Source organism: Fulmarus glacialis, unplaced genomic scaffold (assembly GCF_000690835.1).
Source record: "Fulmarus glacialis isolate BGI_N327 unplaced genomic scaffold, ASM69083v1 Scaffold50437, whole genome shotgun sequence".
NCBI classification, from domain to species: Eukaryota; Metazoa; Chordata; class Aves; order Procellariiformes; family Procellariidae; genus Fulmarus; species Fulmarus glacialis.
In genome coordinates, this window is record NW_009224791.1 from 1 (window position 1) to 15005 (window position 15005).

A 15005-nucleotide genomic window follows, 5' to 3' on the forward strand; every position below is an offset into this window, starting at 1 on the left:
AGCCGCGGGCGCAGCGCTGTCTGCTGGGAACCGAAAGAGCGTAATCACATCCACACGTGACGGGCTTTGGGGTTTTGTTTGGCTTTTTTTGTTTAGGGTTTTTTTTTTTAATGTGGCAGCTAACTAGGAGCTGGAGAGCCAGGTGGGCTGCTGTGAGCTGGCTTCGGGCAGCTCTCTGCTCTGTGGAGGGACCTACTGAAGGAGTAAATGCGTTTGCTCCTGTCTAAATATACCTTTCCTCACACTACATTTGGTATCTTCTTGATTTTTACATTTACAAACACCTCAGGTTAGTCTCGTTGGTTATCCCTTCAGCGTATGTCCTACATGAGGGATAAGTTTTTATTCCCAATGGCTATAACCAAATGTTATAAAAATCAAGAGCTCAAGACTTCAATTTTAATGTTACATGGCTCAATTATGGTTCTGTTGCATTAATTCTATTAATGTTGTTTTAAAAATACACAATCACAAATTGGAGGGGAGGAATGGAGATTTTTTGGTAGATCTAAGTGTGTAGGGCTATGAGGGTCTGACGGCAACTTTTTCTGGAAAGGACTTTTTTCAATTTTTCAAAATTTTAAATGGAAAAAGAAAGATTGAAGGCTCCTTCCACTGAAAGCTTTACCAAATTAGAACTAAACTAAAGAAATCTACATAGTTGGCTTAGGGCACAAGACTTTGATAATTAGTACTGATACAATTAATTTTTGTATCACCTGACGTACAAGCTCTACTGAAACGCTTCATTTGAACAAAAATACAGAGAACGATTGCTGAAGCTGACTATTTTTGTAGTTAATTTCTTCTTCTTTTTTAACAGGAACCTTTACTTACCAAAATGAGACACAATCTGGTATGTCAGACGCCTCCCACTGTCACTGTTCATGTAAAATCGAGTGCATCCAGATCACATCAGCAAAAAAACCTTATTAGACTAAAGCGGCCTACTTTTAAAGACCATGAAGAAAATTGTGAAAAAAAGGTTCCTAGTCATAAATATAGATGTCCAAAGGGACCACGTCTAGTTATTCAGCGTCAGGAAATGACAGCTTTCTTTAAACTATTTGGTAGGTTAATAACAATAGATATCAATGTATTGACTGACCAGTAGAAAACTATGAAGCAAGTATGTTTTCTAAACTCAGTAATTTTGGGAGTGCTTTTTATATAGATACTCATGGCCATGTCTTTGTCTAAATGTATTTTGTTGTTATATTTTAGTGCATAAATATTTAATGCCTAAGTTAAAAATACAAGAAGTGCTTCCAAACTGATGAAAAGTATCTTTTTAAATTACAAATTAAACCAAGGTGGTATAATACTTCCTTTTATGATCATTTCCCTTTCCTTTCTATTTTCTCTTATATTTCAACAAGTACATGTAAAACAATGTACACCTTGTTTTACACAAGGCTTAAAAAAGGCTGGACTCCCAGTCTTATAAACATGTTATTTATTGTGGGAATGAACATTTAGGGGGAGAAGTGGAATGGGAAGAAAATCTGAGGAATGGTAGCATCTCTTTCGCATTTGTGTCTCACACAAAGTTTTGTATTTATTTAATTTAGCAAAGAGATTAAGTAATAGTGGAAGACTGCACTTGGTTGTTATTTGAACCTTGAATACAGGAGTGAATCAGAGAGAGTTTGCTGTAATACTATTATAGTACATGTTCACAGACAGTGATGCACTGACCACAAATAAGCAGGCAAGTATTGCCTTATAAAGGCTGTCAGGTAATCAGGGAGCAGAGACCTCAACAGTCTATGGTTCATCAGAAATAACGGTATGCTATTAAATGGAACCACTTAGCGCAGGAAGAAGTTACACAAATAGAAAAAATACTGGTGATTTTTCACCTTCACTTGCTATTACTGAGAATGAAATATAGTCACTGGTTTTTCCACCTTGCCTTTCTGGTAGTTTGTCATCTTTTGTCACTTAAGCTTTTTCATATCTTATCTCTTTCTCCCTTCAGTTTCTCTGTTCTCTACTGCCAGTTCAGCTTCTTTCTTTTTATTTGGTTTAATTAAAAGGACCACCTGTTATTTATTTACAAATACTTTCTAACAAAAACAATTTTGGGTTTGAAATGCTACAATTTCTTTTGTTGCAGATGATGATCTAATCCAAGACTTCCTTTGGATGGACTGTTGCTGTAAAATTGCAGACAAGGTAAGTGTATTTCCCTCTTAGTTAATAGAACATTTATTGAGTGAAAAATCTGCTCTTAATCACTTGATACTGTAATGCAAATATAGACCATAATTTTCTTCTAATGTGTTCATATGGAAGCTTCAAGAAACTCAATTTATGCTTTCCTCATTGATAGAAATGACCAAAATATCTTGGTGCAAGATAAATGTGCGAAGCGTTTTAGGAAATGATGTGCTGAAATAATATATTGGTACTTAATAATGAATGTAACATTTTACATTTTAAAACAGTATCTCTTGGCAATGACTTTCGTTTATTTCAAGAGGGCTAACTTCACAATAAATGAGCATACCAGAATCAATTTCTTTGTCGCTCTGTAAGTACTTTTCAATTATCTGGTTTTATTAGGATAAACTTTGCATTATTTTATTTCTTTGTTTATGCCACTGATAATTATGATATACAATGAGACTTCTTTAATGAGTGTGTGGTTGTTTTGGTTCTATATGAAGTATAGAAACGTAATCTACATGCTATACATAAATAGTGCAAATTCAACGTTCTTCCTCTGATGACCACCTGTGTGGAACAAGCTTGAGCAGCAGTGAGGGGACGTTTGCGTTGGTGTTCTGATACATAGCGTGGCATTCTGCCTACCAAACTGTCAATCTGTGAACTTTTTTAAGCATTACAAGAAATTTACGCAGGACAATACATGGCAACACATACATGGCTCACACTTCCTGTTATAAGACCCTATTTTATATCTTTGCCAGCCTTTAAGTCATTTGTACTGAAACGTTTCATCATGATATGCACCTCGGGAGTAACTTTTTATTAAAGTTTCTGTCAAGATGATTTAAGTCAACTGTAAAAATGTTGCTAGAGAATTTCTGAGAACTTTTCTGCACAGTTCTAAAATTTCTATACTTTGAAACAGAGGTGCAATGAGTAATCTGTCTTTACCAAGCCTATATAATCTCTCCGTATTTGGCAATACCTGCAGAGTGATTCAGCATTTTCTTTCATAGCATTATGGTGCTTAGGTCATCTTTTTCTGTAATAGTGCTTCTCGGATGCTCTGATTTGCACACTAGTGCAGGGAGAAAAACGGCTGTTTCCTCTGCTGTAAATGGTATTCTGGATAGCATCCACTGAGCATGGAGGAGGAAGCCGTCTGACTCCACTGAAGGGAGAAAAGCCAGGCCAGAAGAGTGAGAGGATTAGAAAGGGACAAGGGGTCTGGTGAGACTGGGACTAGAGGGAATATTGGGGTTAAAAAAATTGGGGACGAGACTAAAAGTCATAATTTTTTCAGGATTAACAGGAGTTTGGTATCAGGTGAATCCAGAGAAAATAAGTATTTGCCTGTTGTCTGAGAAGACGACGCAGAACCAAAAGTAGCACATAGTGAAGGAAGGGGGAAATATGGACATTAAAAAAGTCATTTAAGGTTTTCATTTATACATGAAGGTAGACCTGTATTTAGTTGTTTGCTGCTAATTTAATGTGAGCAACATAATTTTCCAAGAATAGCTAAAATGCATGAAGTAGAAAATGTACAGTTCAAAATTTTATGAGATAGTTTTAAGCTTTACTTAGAGAATCAGTCAGAAACTGTTCATTTTAGTGCAAGGCTATCTTGCCAGTTTGGAGAAAGCTGTCAGGATATCTTAGTTCTTGCATATCTACTCATTTAGGAGACTTTAGGGTAAAGGATTTTTTACAATAGCTTACATTTTTATTTACCCAAAGGATACACATGGAACTTTCTGATTAAGAAAATACTGTACTCCTGAGAAGGCTGTATTTTGTTAGCAGTTTTTCTCACAATATCAGGAAAAAGAACTATTTCAATATTATGTCTTTTAATGTTAGAAATCATACTAATACAGTGATTTAAGATTGAACAACATTTACAGATACAAACATATATATGTTTGAAGGTATCTGGCAAATACTGTTGAGGAAGACGATGAAGAATCAAAGTATGACATTTTCCCATGGGCTTTGGGAAAAGCCTGGAGAAAACTCTTCCCTGATTTCTTAAAGTTAAGAGATCAACTATGGAGTAGAATTGACTACAGGGCTATTGTAAGCAGACGCTGCTGTGAAGAGGTAGGGAGGGTTTTAATATTGTAGATGCTGAAACTACAACCATTAACACCAGCTAACAATCTAGTTCTATACAAATAATTTCTTCCCTAAAGTGCGTAGGCAAGCCATGGGAAAGAAAAGATGCAGCTAAAAGGTAATGGTGCATTTGTCCTCCATGAATTTTTTTTCTTCTACATTTAAAATACATTCTTTGAAACAGTGCTTTTAAGGTAAACTAGAATATTTTACATTTACACTATTGCTAAAAGTGAAGTTTTTATTGACCAGAATCTTTCTGCTTTATGCAAATATTTTTATTTAAAATTTACCATTGGTTGTTTCACTTCATTCACGTTAGAAATAATTTTGTGTGTGTGTGTTTGCTTTACAAATTATAAGTCTGTACACAAGTAAAACATTAAAATAAAAATCGCAGCACCTCAGGTGGAATTTTAATCCCTTCAAAATCAATAATATAACTTCAATTGACTTTTTAAGGTAAGGGTTTTTCACTGCATTTAAAAAAAACTTAGAAGGACACACTTTTAACATTCTCTACTATTAATGCAGTGTTACAACCTGCATTTTTCAAACATACTAGGAAGGGAAAAAAGACATTCCTTACTTTTCAGGTGGACTGTACCTGTCTGGAAAAACCCTGTCATGTTCTAAGAACGTAATGTTTACTACAGCTGGTGGAAAAGAAAATCTCATTTACTCTAGAATCCCATCTCTGGGGATGGGATTAGATGCTTATGGGAAAAGTACAAGGAACAAGGCAAGTGTAGAACGCTTTTCCCAGCACACCCTCCCAGCTTCCAATGGTCATTAGTTCAGTGACGTTGTGAACCAGAAGATCCATCTAGTTTACGTTTAGTAGTTAGTAAAAGACACCACCTTCGGCCCAACATACAAAGCATAAGCTGGTATTTGTGATGATTCACGTGAATATACAAGGCTGTAAACTGTTGTGTTTCCACATCTGATTCATAACTGGTTCACTGACTCCTGCTTAAGGCAGCAAACTTTCTCGTGAGACAGAAGCAGATAGATAATAGATGATACCCATTTCAGCTATGTAGTATTAATTCTCTGCCATACATGAATTGGATCCCTTGTTTTCTGCTGTATGTTTTCCCATCATTTTTACGGTTTCTGATGTAATGGCTGTTCCGATAGGTGATGGCTATTGCTCCAACACATTACGTATGGCAGCGAGAACGTTCTATGCACCACAGTGGAGCTGTAAGAAACTACGACGGTGATGAAGTACAGCTGCCCCGAGGACCTAGTGCTACTCCTACAGACTGCTTGCTTTGTGGTAAGAAAGGAAGATTTGTACGACTAGGATTATCATCATCTTCCTCCTCATCTACTGCAACTTTGGAGATGATGGAATTGCCTTCATCCCAGAATTCGAAGGACACCTTTCCAACTGAAAAAATGCTCACTGATTCTCCTTTTTATTATGGCCAAGGTATGATTTAATATTGCAAATAACTTTCAATTAGTTTAGGCAACTGAGGTGGTATTTGCCCTTCAGACTACTGTAGGGACTACTGTGTCCTTCCTGGTATGACAAGACGTGATCTCTGTTAGCAAAAATCCCTATTACAACTGCAGTTACCTTGGCAGAACTGTGCTTTTACTGCCATAGTTTCGTTTTCACATCCTGTCTCTTGACTTCCTGGAAGTACCAACTGCTTTATATTCTGAGTCTTTTCAAATTACCTTCATCTACTATGGTAGATTTTGGGTTGTGTTCCAGTCTATTTAGGCATTTATTACTATTCTTGCATTATAAATTAAATTGAGAATCCTATTTCAAACAGTTAGGATTGGCTATACGAAACAGTAAAAATACTGGTGTGTGTCATGTGAGTTAAAAGAGCATGTGTTACGTGAGTTAAAGTGCTCTTGTTGAGAGCACTGTTTTTAGAGAGGGCAGGCTCTCAGTTGCTGTCATCAGTTTGGATGTATGTTAAATCACAATTCACATTTTCCTTTAAATGTATCTCAATTGTTGACAGAGTTTATACAAGATTTCTTTTTAAGATTAGGGTACAAGTAGAAAACAATACCAGAGTTTATTGTGAAAATTGTTTCATGTAATTGAATCTTTGCACATTAATCTACTCAAAATAGCGTCCTGAGCCTTTGTATGAGAAGCCTCCATTACATACAGCAGTCATAGGGCAAACGCTCGTTAATTTATTATTAAGAGTGGAACACACTTGAGATGTAAACTTCCTGGGGGAACTGTATAAGGCCTCAGTTCTGCAAAGATACTTTCCTGTGCTTAACCACCGCAGAGTTCTTAGTATACTTATTTAATACAGGGTTACAGTTATTTATAGCTCTATTTTTTATTTGCATATGTTCTCACTAATACCCAAATTTTCACTATTGTAGTAGGATTATGTTACTGCTTTTGACAGCTTCAGTACAACTGTGATTCTCAAGGGATCCCTCAACTTTGATAAATTTGGCATTTGAATCTTCCTTGAGATACAGAACAAGTCAGGTGGCCACAACGGGTGGATTTAATAAATCTAATGTGTTAAACATCACCACGTGCTTATGTGGAGACTTATGTGAGACCCTAAAAGACTTAATTTTAAATCTGTATTTACCTAAGAGATCTTGCTTTTCATATCTGACAAGGTCAAAAAAATTGTGTTTATTTTGATCATTTGAGAATGCTTTATATTAAGTTCACAAATAACCAGGCAACTTTCAGCATGGCTGGTGGAAGCGAACCAAAGCTATACATGTCAACAACCAGTCTTTTTCTTGAAATAAGCACAGCTTTAGCAAGAGACCAAATTCAGTGAATTTCAGTTTCTCTTACAGTTGTGCTTTAAGAACATTGTTCTTAAAGAAACTGATAGCCACCAGTTGGCAGCCAATGAAGTCAGAAGCTGCTTCACTTGCATTTCAAAGGGCAGACTTTGATCCATTATTTTCTTACTAAATTTTTTTTCTCCTTATTTCTGGCAGACTGTCAGAGCCTGTCCAGCAAAAGGAGACGAGGTAGCACCTTGAACCAAGACAAATCCATGGATTGGTTTACAAGCAACGAAGAATGAAATACACCAGATGAGACAGAAACAGATACATTGCATTGCGGAACAATCTGTGTTGAACACAGCAACACCATACCTGCTGAGTCTGTAAAAACTTTTCCCTTTAAATAGTAGGTGGGATTTCCAACTTCATATGCAGTAGAAATCAAAGCAGTCATTACTTAAAAGTTACACAACTTGCAAAATGTAGCAGCTACTTTGTAAAATTTTATTTTATTCTGATACAATACTCAAATTAGCAGCTAACATCTGAGCAGCATCAAGAAAGCAGTGGTCGAAACTTTCTCAGCTTGGTAAGGAATGCTAATTGAAAAACAAAACAAGTTACTACTTCAGTATTTCAATATACAATGATTAGTTTATTATTATAAGCTTCATGATTTCATGATATAGTAACATGTCAAATGCTAGTACAAAAAAAATAGTATTTTTGAAAATAAAATACCACTAAACATTTAAGATAAAAAAATATTTTCCAAGTGTCTCACCTGAATGAGCATCCTGCCAATACGATGGTCTAGCAACGTAAGGCACCAAGCAGGATGTTTCAGCGTTGTCAGAAAGTGATTCTGTGAGAAATAAATTTTTTTAATTCTTTCCAACAAGTTTAAAACACACACGCAGACTAGAGTTGCCAATACGCATGGATTATTTTTCCTTGACATATTTTGATTTTCTTTTTGCTTCTGTTAAAGTGCCTAGTTGTCACCTATCATTACATTCAGACCTCTTTGCTCTACTATGGATTTTTCAAATCTGTACTAGTATGAGGCATCTTTTTTGGATTTGCCAGAACAGCAGGATTACAAAACAGAGCACACTGGTAACTGATTCTTCTGTGGAATCCTTAAGCCCATCAGGGTCCTCTAAAGCAGCAACAGGACAAGTATAGAGGACTGAATTTTATTAAAAAATAAAAATTTGAAAACACTAGTAGGAGGGCAGTCGTTCTTTATTTGCAGACTACAATTTATTTTCTATTTAGTCTAGATTTTTAATGAGATATTTAAATAACTATTAACATATCCTTTTTCAAACCTGACAAGGTCTAGGCTGTCCAGAAGCTTGTCTGTTCTTCACAACAATCTCAGCTGACCTAAGAAAAAAAATACTGCCTCTTCCTACAAACTTTGCCTTCATTATATCCTTGGATTATCAAATTGCAGTTACAGGATATCTCATCAGCAATAATGTTCTTACCATTGTATTCACTTTCTTTAAGAACTACTTGATCCTGAATTTGGATTTCTTCGTGTTCCTTTTGAGGTGGTTCTTCAATATTTTCTTGAGTTTCCACCGTTTTGCTTGATTTGCAATTCTTGATTTTAGCAGGGAGTACCAACCAATTTCTATGAGTTACCTCAATGATCTTTTCACACAAAAACGGGAGCTTGCAGGTCCGTATTCTCTCTAAAAGGTCAATAACCTGTGTGATGCTTTTGAAGAAATGCAAAGAATAAATAGTATTTCGAAAACTCAAATCATACACCGTTAGTCTCAATTCTGCTGCCTTTGTCACATTCTTTACCTGAGGTTACACAAGTCCTTCAATTTTAGGGTAAAGGAACTAGCAACCTGACTACTGAATTGGAAAAGAGTACAGTTATTTGAGGATGTCATTAAGTGCAAACTTCCACTGACCATAATTACAGTTCCCAAAGTAAAGGCCAAAAGATTCAGCCAAGTGTAATTTATGCTGAGTACAACTCCCTAAAAAAAAATTACATGGGGGGGAAAAAAAAAATAATTTGTTAAACATTTCATTAACGCTGGATGAATATTTTGAAAGATGTTTGGTTTTGTAACAATGTTAGGTGATGCCTGAATAAATGTGCAAGCGCCAGAAGTAAATACTCACTTTGCTAAATACACAGTGCACACACCACCCTGTTTCAGACTTGGGTGTACAACAGGCAGAGCCAACTGAGGGTTAAGCATATCCAGAACTATCTGCAAGAGAAAGATACATGTTTTCCCAGTAAATATTAACATATATCTATAATTTTTTTTTCCATAACAATGCTTGAGAAAACAAATGAATGCATACAACAGCTGTATTTAATCACAGACAGTTTTATTACTGCCTCTCAAAACCTAAAGAAACCTGAGGTCCACACATTTACAAAACAAAGTCCTTGCCACTTCCAAATGAATTTCTATTAAAAGAGCAAGTAGCATTTCACCAACGCAGTAGTTCTGTGTTAACGTTAAACCTCACACTAATTAAATTCCATAATGTTGACATTAATAAAAACTTTTAGAAGATTACATTTACTAACACCTTTGGATATCTAGTTTTCAAATGTAAAAAAAATAAATGTTCAAGTGCATCTTTATCATGAAAAGATCACGCTACAGTCTCAATGTCTACCTTGCTGTTTGTTTCAAGATTTATAAAAGTTCTGTCTTTAGTAATTTATCCATCTTCTGCTAGAAAACTATTCAAACTGTAAAACAATGGGATATGCAATCTCTGATCCTTCCTGTGGACTGTTACATTTAAAGTTTTAAAAATTGTATTTTTATGCTATATATTTTATTTCTTTGCTCAAACCGTTTAACACAGTTGTAATTTGTTTAAAGCATTAATGTAAGTAGTTTGTCTGCTTTACACGGAAGAGTGGTTAACATCTAGCTGTTCTCCCCCGCACGTCTCCCTTTACAAAATCTGGATCTAAAAAGCAGGACAGGAGAGCAAGCAAGAGCGTTCCTTAGTCTAACTTAGGCCTTAGTTACATTGTGCGTTCTGTATAGCTGATAGCTAAGCGTTGACATATTTGTATTTTCAATAAGCTTATGTATTTTTTTTAAATTTAATGTTTGAAATATATGCCTTAGATACAAAAATATCCGTTTCTCCAAAATACAAGAAAGTAAGTTTGTCTTTGCTTACAAGACAGCAGTGATTAATTGTAGTATTTCTGTACTACAGCCATATCTCTTTCATTTGGGAAACTGTAACTGAAACCTTGAAAATACTTGTAATCCGACAAAAAAAATCACAATGTTTCTTTCACTGATGAGGATCTGGTTGTTTTTTCTCATGTTAAACTAGATACGGGAATCCCACTGTGAGTGTGAGCACTAGAGGTTTTAATTTATGCAGAAAAGATAAATGTCAAATGGGGGCATTTTTTTGACTTACTGCGTCAAGTGTTACAGATTTCATATCCGCAGCAGCTGTTGAAATGTCTTTAAGAATGAAATCCACGTTATCTGGCCACTCTTCCATATGTCCTATTTCCCATGCAGCACGCCAGTGCCTGTAATTCTTCTTAGCTAAATTATGATGATCATCTCTGATTTCATAACTTATAACACGTCCTTTGGGCCCAACTGAAAACAAACAAAAGATACTGCACTTACTACTTTCCCCCCCCTGTAATAAAGAATTTAGGAAGAAGTAGCATAGTAAATGACAGAAGTACACCTTTAAATCTCAACTTCACTTCAGGAAATAATCATATGAAACAATCAATTACAGTTTATTTTTTCTTTCTACAGTTTATTTTAAAACAAATATATGCAGATAAAGTGCTGGGTTAGTTCTTTCACAGACTGAAATCCATCAACCCACAGATGGAATAAAGCATAGTTATAGCAGTACAAACTGTTCCCAAGATGTCCTCCCAAAGTAACTCCTGCAGCAAAGGACAACTTGAGCATCTGTGGCCCTATCAGTCTGTGATTCTCCTGCTACAGATACCAGAGGTACCAGCCACAAAAGCTGCAACATGGGTCACTACTCACAGACGCTATAAAGCTGACAGACTGCTATAAAGTGACTGCTTCTGTTGTTAGTAAGATTTGAAACTGCTGGGGTTTTTTTTTTGACAATCCTCATTTTTACAAAAGTTTGCTGTTTTCCATGCAGTTTTTTCTCCACGTGTCCCTTCTTAGGGTTGGGGAAGGGCTGAGAACCCCCCCCCACCTGCTCACTGATGTCAGCCCCATAGACAAGTTTTTAAGTGTATTCTTTGATTTACACAGGCTTGTGTTATTTTCCTGTTATTGTCTGTAACTGCAATAAATTATTTTATTACTTGTTTTAAGTATAAATTTACTATCCTGAAATTTACCATATGAGTCCAATACACAATATTCTTCATAAAGGAAGCGTTACCAGGAAATCCAGTCACAGACAGCAGCATGTGCATTGCTGTATTATTCTATCCTTGTATTACTCTAATTTCTCAAGCCTATCACACCATTAGCTTCTCCTTCTCCTTGCTACTTTTTAATAAGCGAAGGCAGCTTTCAGCGATCGGCAGCTCAGCGGGTGAGGTTCTGTGACTTTTTAAGCCATTTTAGGTTGGAGTCACCAGGCTCCTTCCCTCACCTATGTGATCCCCCTGTGAATCCATTCAGAAAATGGAACAAAAGAGGGATGGGTTTCCCAGCAGTCTCTCCCTGATCTAGCTCACCCTGGATCAGACAGAGGCCAGAGCCAACACGTGAAGAGGGAGCGCTTCAGCAGTGTCACCTCTGATCACCTTAAGCAGTTGCAGAATCGCAGCACCAACTCCTTATTATTCAAGATTATCAGTTTGGAAATATTGGAAGAATAAAATTGTTCACACTGGGGTCAGTCTTATTCCTCCCTCTGCTCATTCCAAAAATATCCTACATTTAGAAACTGACTTCTGGAAAAATAAAGACAAGTAGTTAAAACAGCTAGGCAAAACTCTTCATTATTGTGAAGCTGCAGTATGTCAAGTTTGCGTACATCATACTTTCCAGTTCTCAAAGATCTCGAAGTCATGGCAAATGCCACATTCTTGTCACAGTCTTAACTTTGTCCTGTTGCATGTTAGTAGTTTCTGGGAAAGACTGAAGAAGGAACGGAAAATAACATATAAACTGTAAGATGAAGAGAGGAGATTAATGAAATCTGTTAAATCAATGAGAATTTTGGAAATTAAATACTTCCATGGACTTGGTAATGTGCCCACTAGATTTAAATTCCAGCATTTACCTGTGTAGCAGCTATCTTTCTTGTTGGGTATCACTGTATTAAATGGTAGCACAATTAGCGACCATTAGGAAAAAGCAAATCAAATCTATTTATTTCTGGGTCAGCATCAAATTGTGTTAAGCTGTGACTAACGCTATCCGTATTTGGTGCTGATTTAAGTTCAATAAATTTGAAAACAGCAATACAATCTCATACCTTTTTCCCTCTCCTCAAGGTAGAACTGAACTGGCGCACAAGGACTGCTTTCTTCCCATGGACAGGGTTAGCAGTCTGGTGATGCCAAGGATTTTGCCGACTTGGCACAGTTACAGCTAAATTAAAGTGATCAGAAGGAACCTATTGGACAAGACTGAAAAAGGAGAGGAATAACTGGTAGGTCCAGGTGCGTTTGTATGAAAAGGCCACAGTGGACTGAATATCCAAGGCAGAAAATAATTTGCTGTATTTATCAAAAGCTGATTTTTGCCTTAGCCAACATCAGGTATTCAATCTCTTTCTTTGGATTTAGGGTCTGCCTGTAGGGGAAGATGGGAAAAAGCTAATGACTCTTACTTTCCCTCTCTCCAAATGCATCTCTGGAAACAGAAGTGCTGACTTTAGTCTTCTGTTCTGTCAGCTTCTAGCTCCCACATCAGCAATGGTTGCTTTGAGGATAATCCCATACTATTTTCAAAACCCCATCGTGGAACTACAAAAAATCCTAGTTTACTGCAGAAAGATGATCAGAAGGAACTAAGGAATAGCAATAGGAGGCAGAAAGAGGGAGAGGGAACAGAGGTGCAACTGCTGACCTCAAAACCTGGGCCCAATATATATCAAGACCACCTGCAGCTGAGTGATCTTGGGGCTGCACTTAATGGCTGATCATTAAAATAAATATTTTCACCTGAATTAGTATGCCAGGTGGAGATTACTGCAGCTAGAACAAAGGACTAAGAAGAACAAACTGCTCTTTTCATCTCAGTAGGGGACCGTCCAGATTCCCTTTGCTGCTGCTTACACATCCTCACCAATTTTACGTGATGATCTCAGCACTCTAGTTTGTACCATTCACTGAGTGTAACCATTCCTAATTCCTCATGTTATCCTCAGCAGTATGACTGGGCATCCCAGAGCGGGGTTGGATCGATGACACTGGTAACATACTTGCTGAATACTAAACTTCCTCAAAAAACCTCACACTTCTAAAAAGCCTTGTATTGTTATCCTGGAGCACGTGCTAAGGGACAGCAGATATACAGCATTGCTACATGGGAGAGTAAGAGAAAATTAATTTGCTGCCCTCGAGTTCTAAGGTTATTTAATGGACTTGAACAAAAAGAGCAGCTGATTTGTTCAGTTTGTTTCCCTTACAAGAGTTTAAGAGGAAGCATCACCTCCCATAGATACTTGGCTGGCTGTAAGCACGAGTACTGAAACATTTTCTATCTTGAACTGTTGAATGATACAGAGTACAGCCACAAAGGCAGCCCAAACCATAAACATTTTACAAAGACAGCATAGTCTACAACAATGCTTTATAACACACACTGGAAAATAGTAAAAAAGAAATGTTAGTGCTGAGGTTTCACAGAAGCTCAGGATACGGGGTGCTTCTTAGGTTCAGTGACCACTGCTGGCACCCTCTGATGGTGCGTTGCCCACAAACCCTGTCTTTGAACATAAGCCTTCAGGATATGCAACTTGGGCTTTTCTGCGTGTCAGTTCAAGATGATCCATGATGAGGTTCCCATCTTTACCCTCAAAAGTCCTTTAATATTGCAGAGAAGGGCAGTATTCTGCAGTAGCAGAAATATATTTAAAAAAAAACCCCACAATTTGAAAACCAATTCAAATGGTGCTTTGTTTTTCAGGTGTGTGCAAAAGTAATTACAGCAAACAACTGTAGGGGTTTTGTTTCGGTTTGGGTTTTTTCTTTCCTTAAGGAAGTTGTTCTATCAGGAGCCCATAAATCAAATTACTCTGAAATGTGGTCCACTAATAGGATACCTACAGATGAGATGAAGTTTAAGGGTGAGATTTCACCCTCACTCACATTGCTGAGTGCAAAGGCTCTCTACCTTTTAGAGCACTGAGACCTAGATCAAACCAGGCTAGCTATAACGTGAAAAAATAAGTGTCCATCCACATAAGCATTTTCACTGGTACCCAACAATCTGATTATTCACATGGTCCACCAAGATGAGGAAAAGGAACTGAGAAAGGCAAGAGATTGGAGAAAGAGTCTAGTACAGTTAAGCCAAAGCCAACAATAATGATGGGTGAAACTCAGCTTTCTGCAGGGCCTTCGGTAACCCTTTGTACTATGGCCCTCGACATACAGTCAAAACAGTTTGCAGTCCCTGCACTGGCTCTGGCACAGATGTAATTTTCCTTTAAGTCCACAAACTATATATGAACATATGAACTGCAGCAAAACTTTTAAGAACTGACCATAAGTGTCTGGTCAAAAGAAAGGCAACGTGTAATAAGGGAATTGCACTGCTTCTATGTTTTCTAAACCCAGGTTCTCACCTGCTCTTGATAGAAACAAGCTCATAGCGCCAGACCCGCTGCCAGTTTCCAAAACGGTGTCTCCCGGGTGGATATCCATCATCATTAACATAGCACTTATATCCTGCGGGTGAGAAAAACACAGCACATTACTAGTCTTGGAAACTAAGGGTGAGATTCATCAATGACATAGA

General features: G+C 37.1%; 2 protein-coding genes across 2 annotated transcripts; one reads left to right on the top strand and one right to left on the bottom strand.

Annotated features, from left to right (window-relative positions):
* The first annotated feature begins 841 nt into the window (after nucleotides 1-841).
* On the top strand, nucleotides 842-7346 carry SPDYA (speedy/RINGO cell cycle regulator family member A). Its single transcript, XM_009582239.1, has 6 exons — nucleotides 842-1070; nucleotides 2120-2178; nucleotides 2451-2536; nucleotides 4107-4278; nucleotides 5437-5734; nucleotides 7258-7346. The coding sequence occupies exons 1-6, from the start codon at nucleotides 842-844 to the stop codon at nucleotides 7344-7346; spliced, it is 933 nt and encodes a 310-aa protein (XP_009580534.1).
* Nucleotides 7347-7602: 256 nt separating this feature from the next.
* On the bottom strand, nucleotides 7603-14963 carry TRMT61B (tRNA methyltransferase 61 homolog B (S. cerevisiae); the record flags this gene model as incomplete). The annotated part of the gene is made up of 6 exons (XM_009582240.1): nucleotides 7603-7646; nucleotides 7832-7912; nucleotides 8544-8779; nucleotides 9202-9293; nucleotides 10489-10679; nucleotides 14833-14963. Coding segments are annotated over 6 exons (775 nt in total), but the record flags the coding sequence as incomplete, so codon positions are not given.
* Between the last annotated feature and the right edge of the window lie 42 nt (nucleotides 14964-15005).

Excerpts from the sequence above, each read along its gene's own strand:
- SPDYA (XM_009582239.1), top strand. The coding sequence starts at position 842 with ATGAGACACAATCTGGTATGTCAGACGCCTCCCACTGTCACTGTTCAT. Across the intron at positions 2,537-4,106 it reads ATCAATTTCTTTGTCGCTCT|GTATCTGGCAAATACTGTTG; the intron begins GTAAGTACTTTT and ends ATATGTTTGAAG. Across the intron at positions 5,735-7,257 it reads TCCTTTTTATTATGGCCAAG|ACTGTCAGAGCCTGTCCAGC; the intron begins GTATGATTTAAT and ends TATTTCTGGCAG.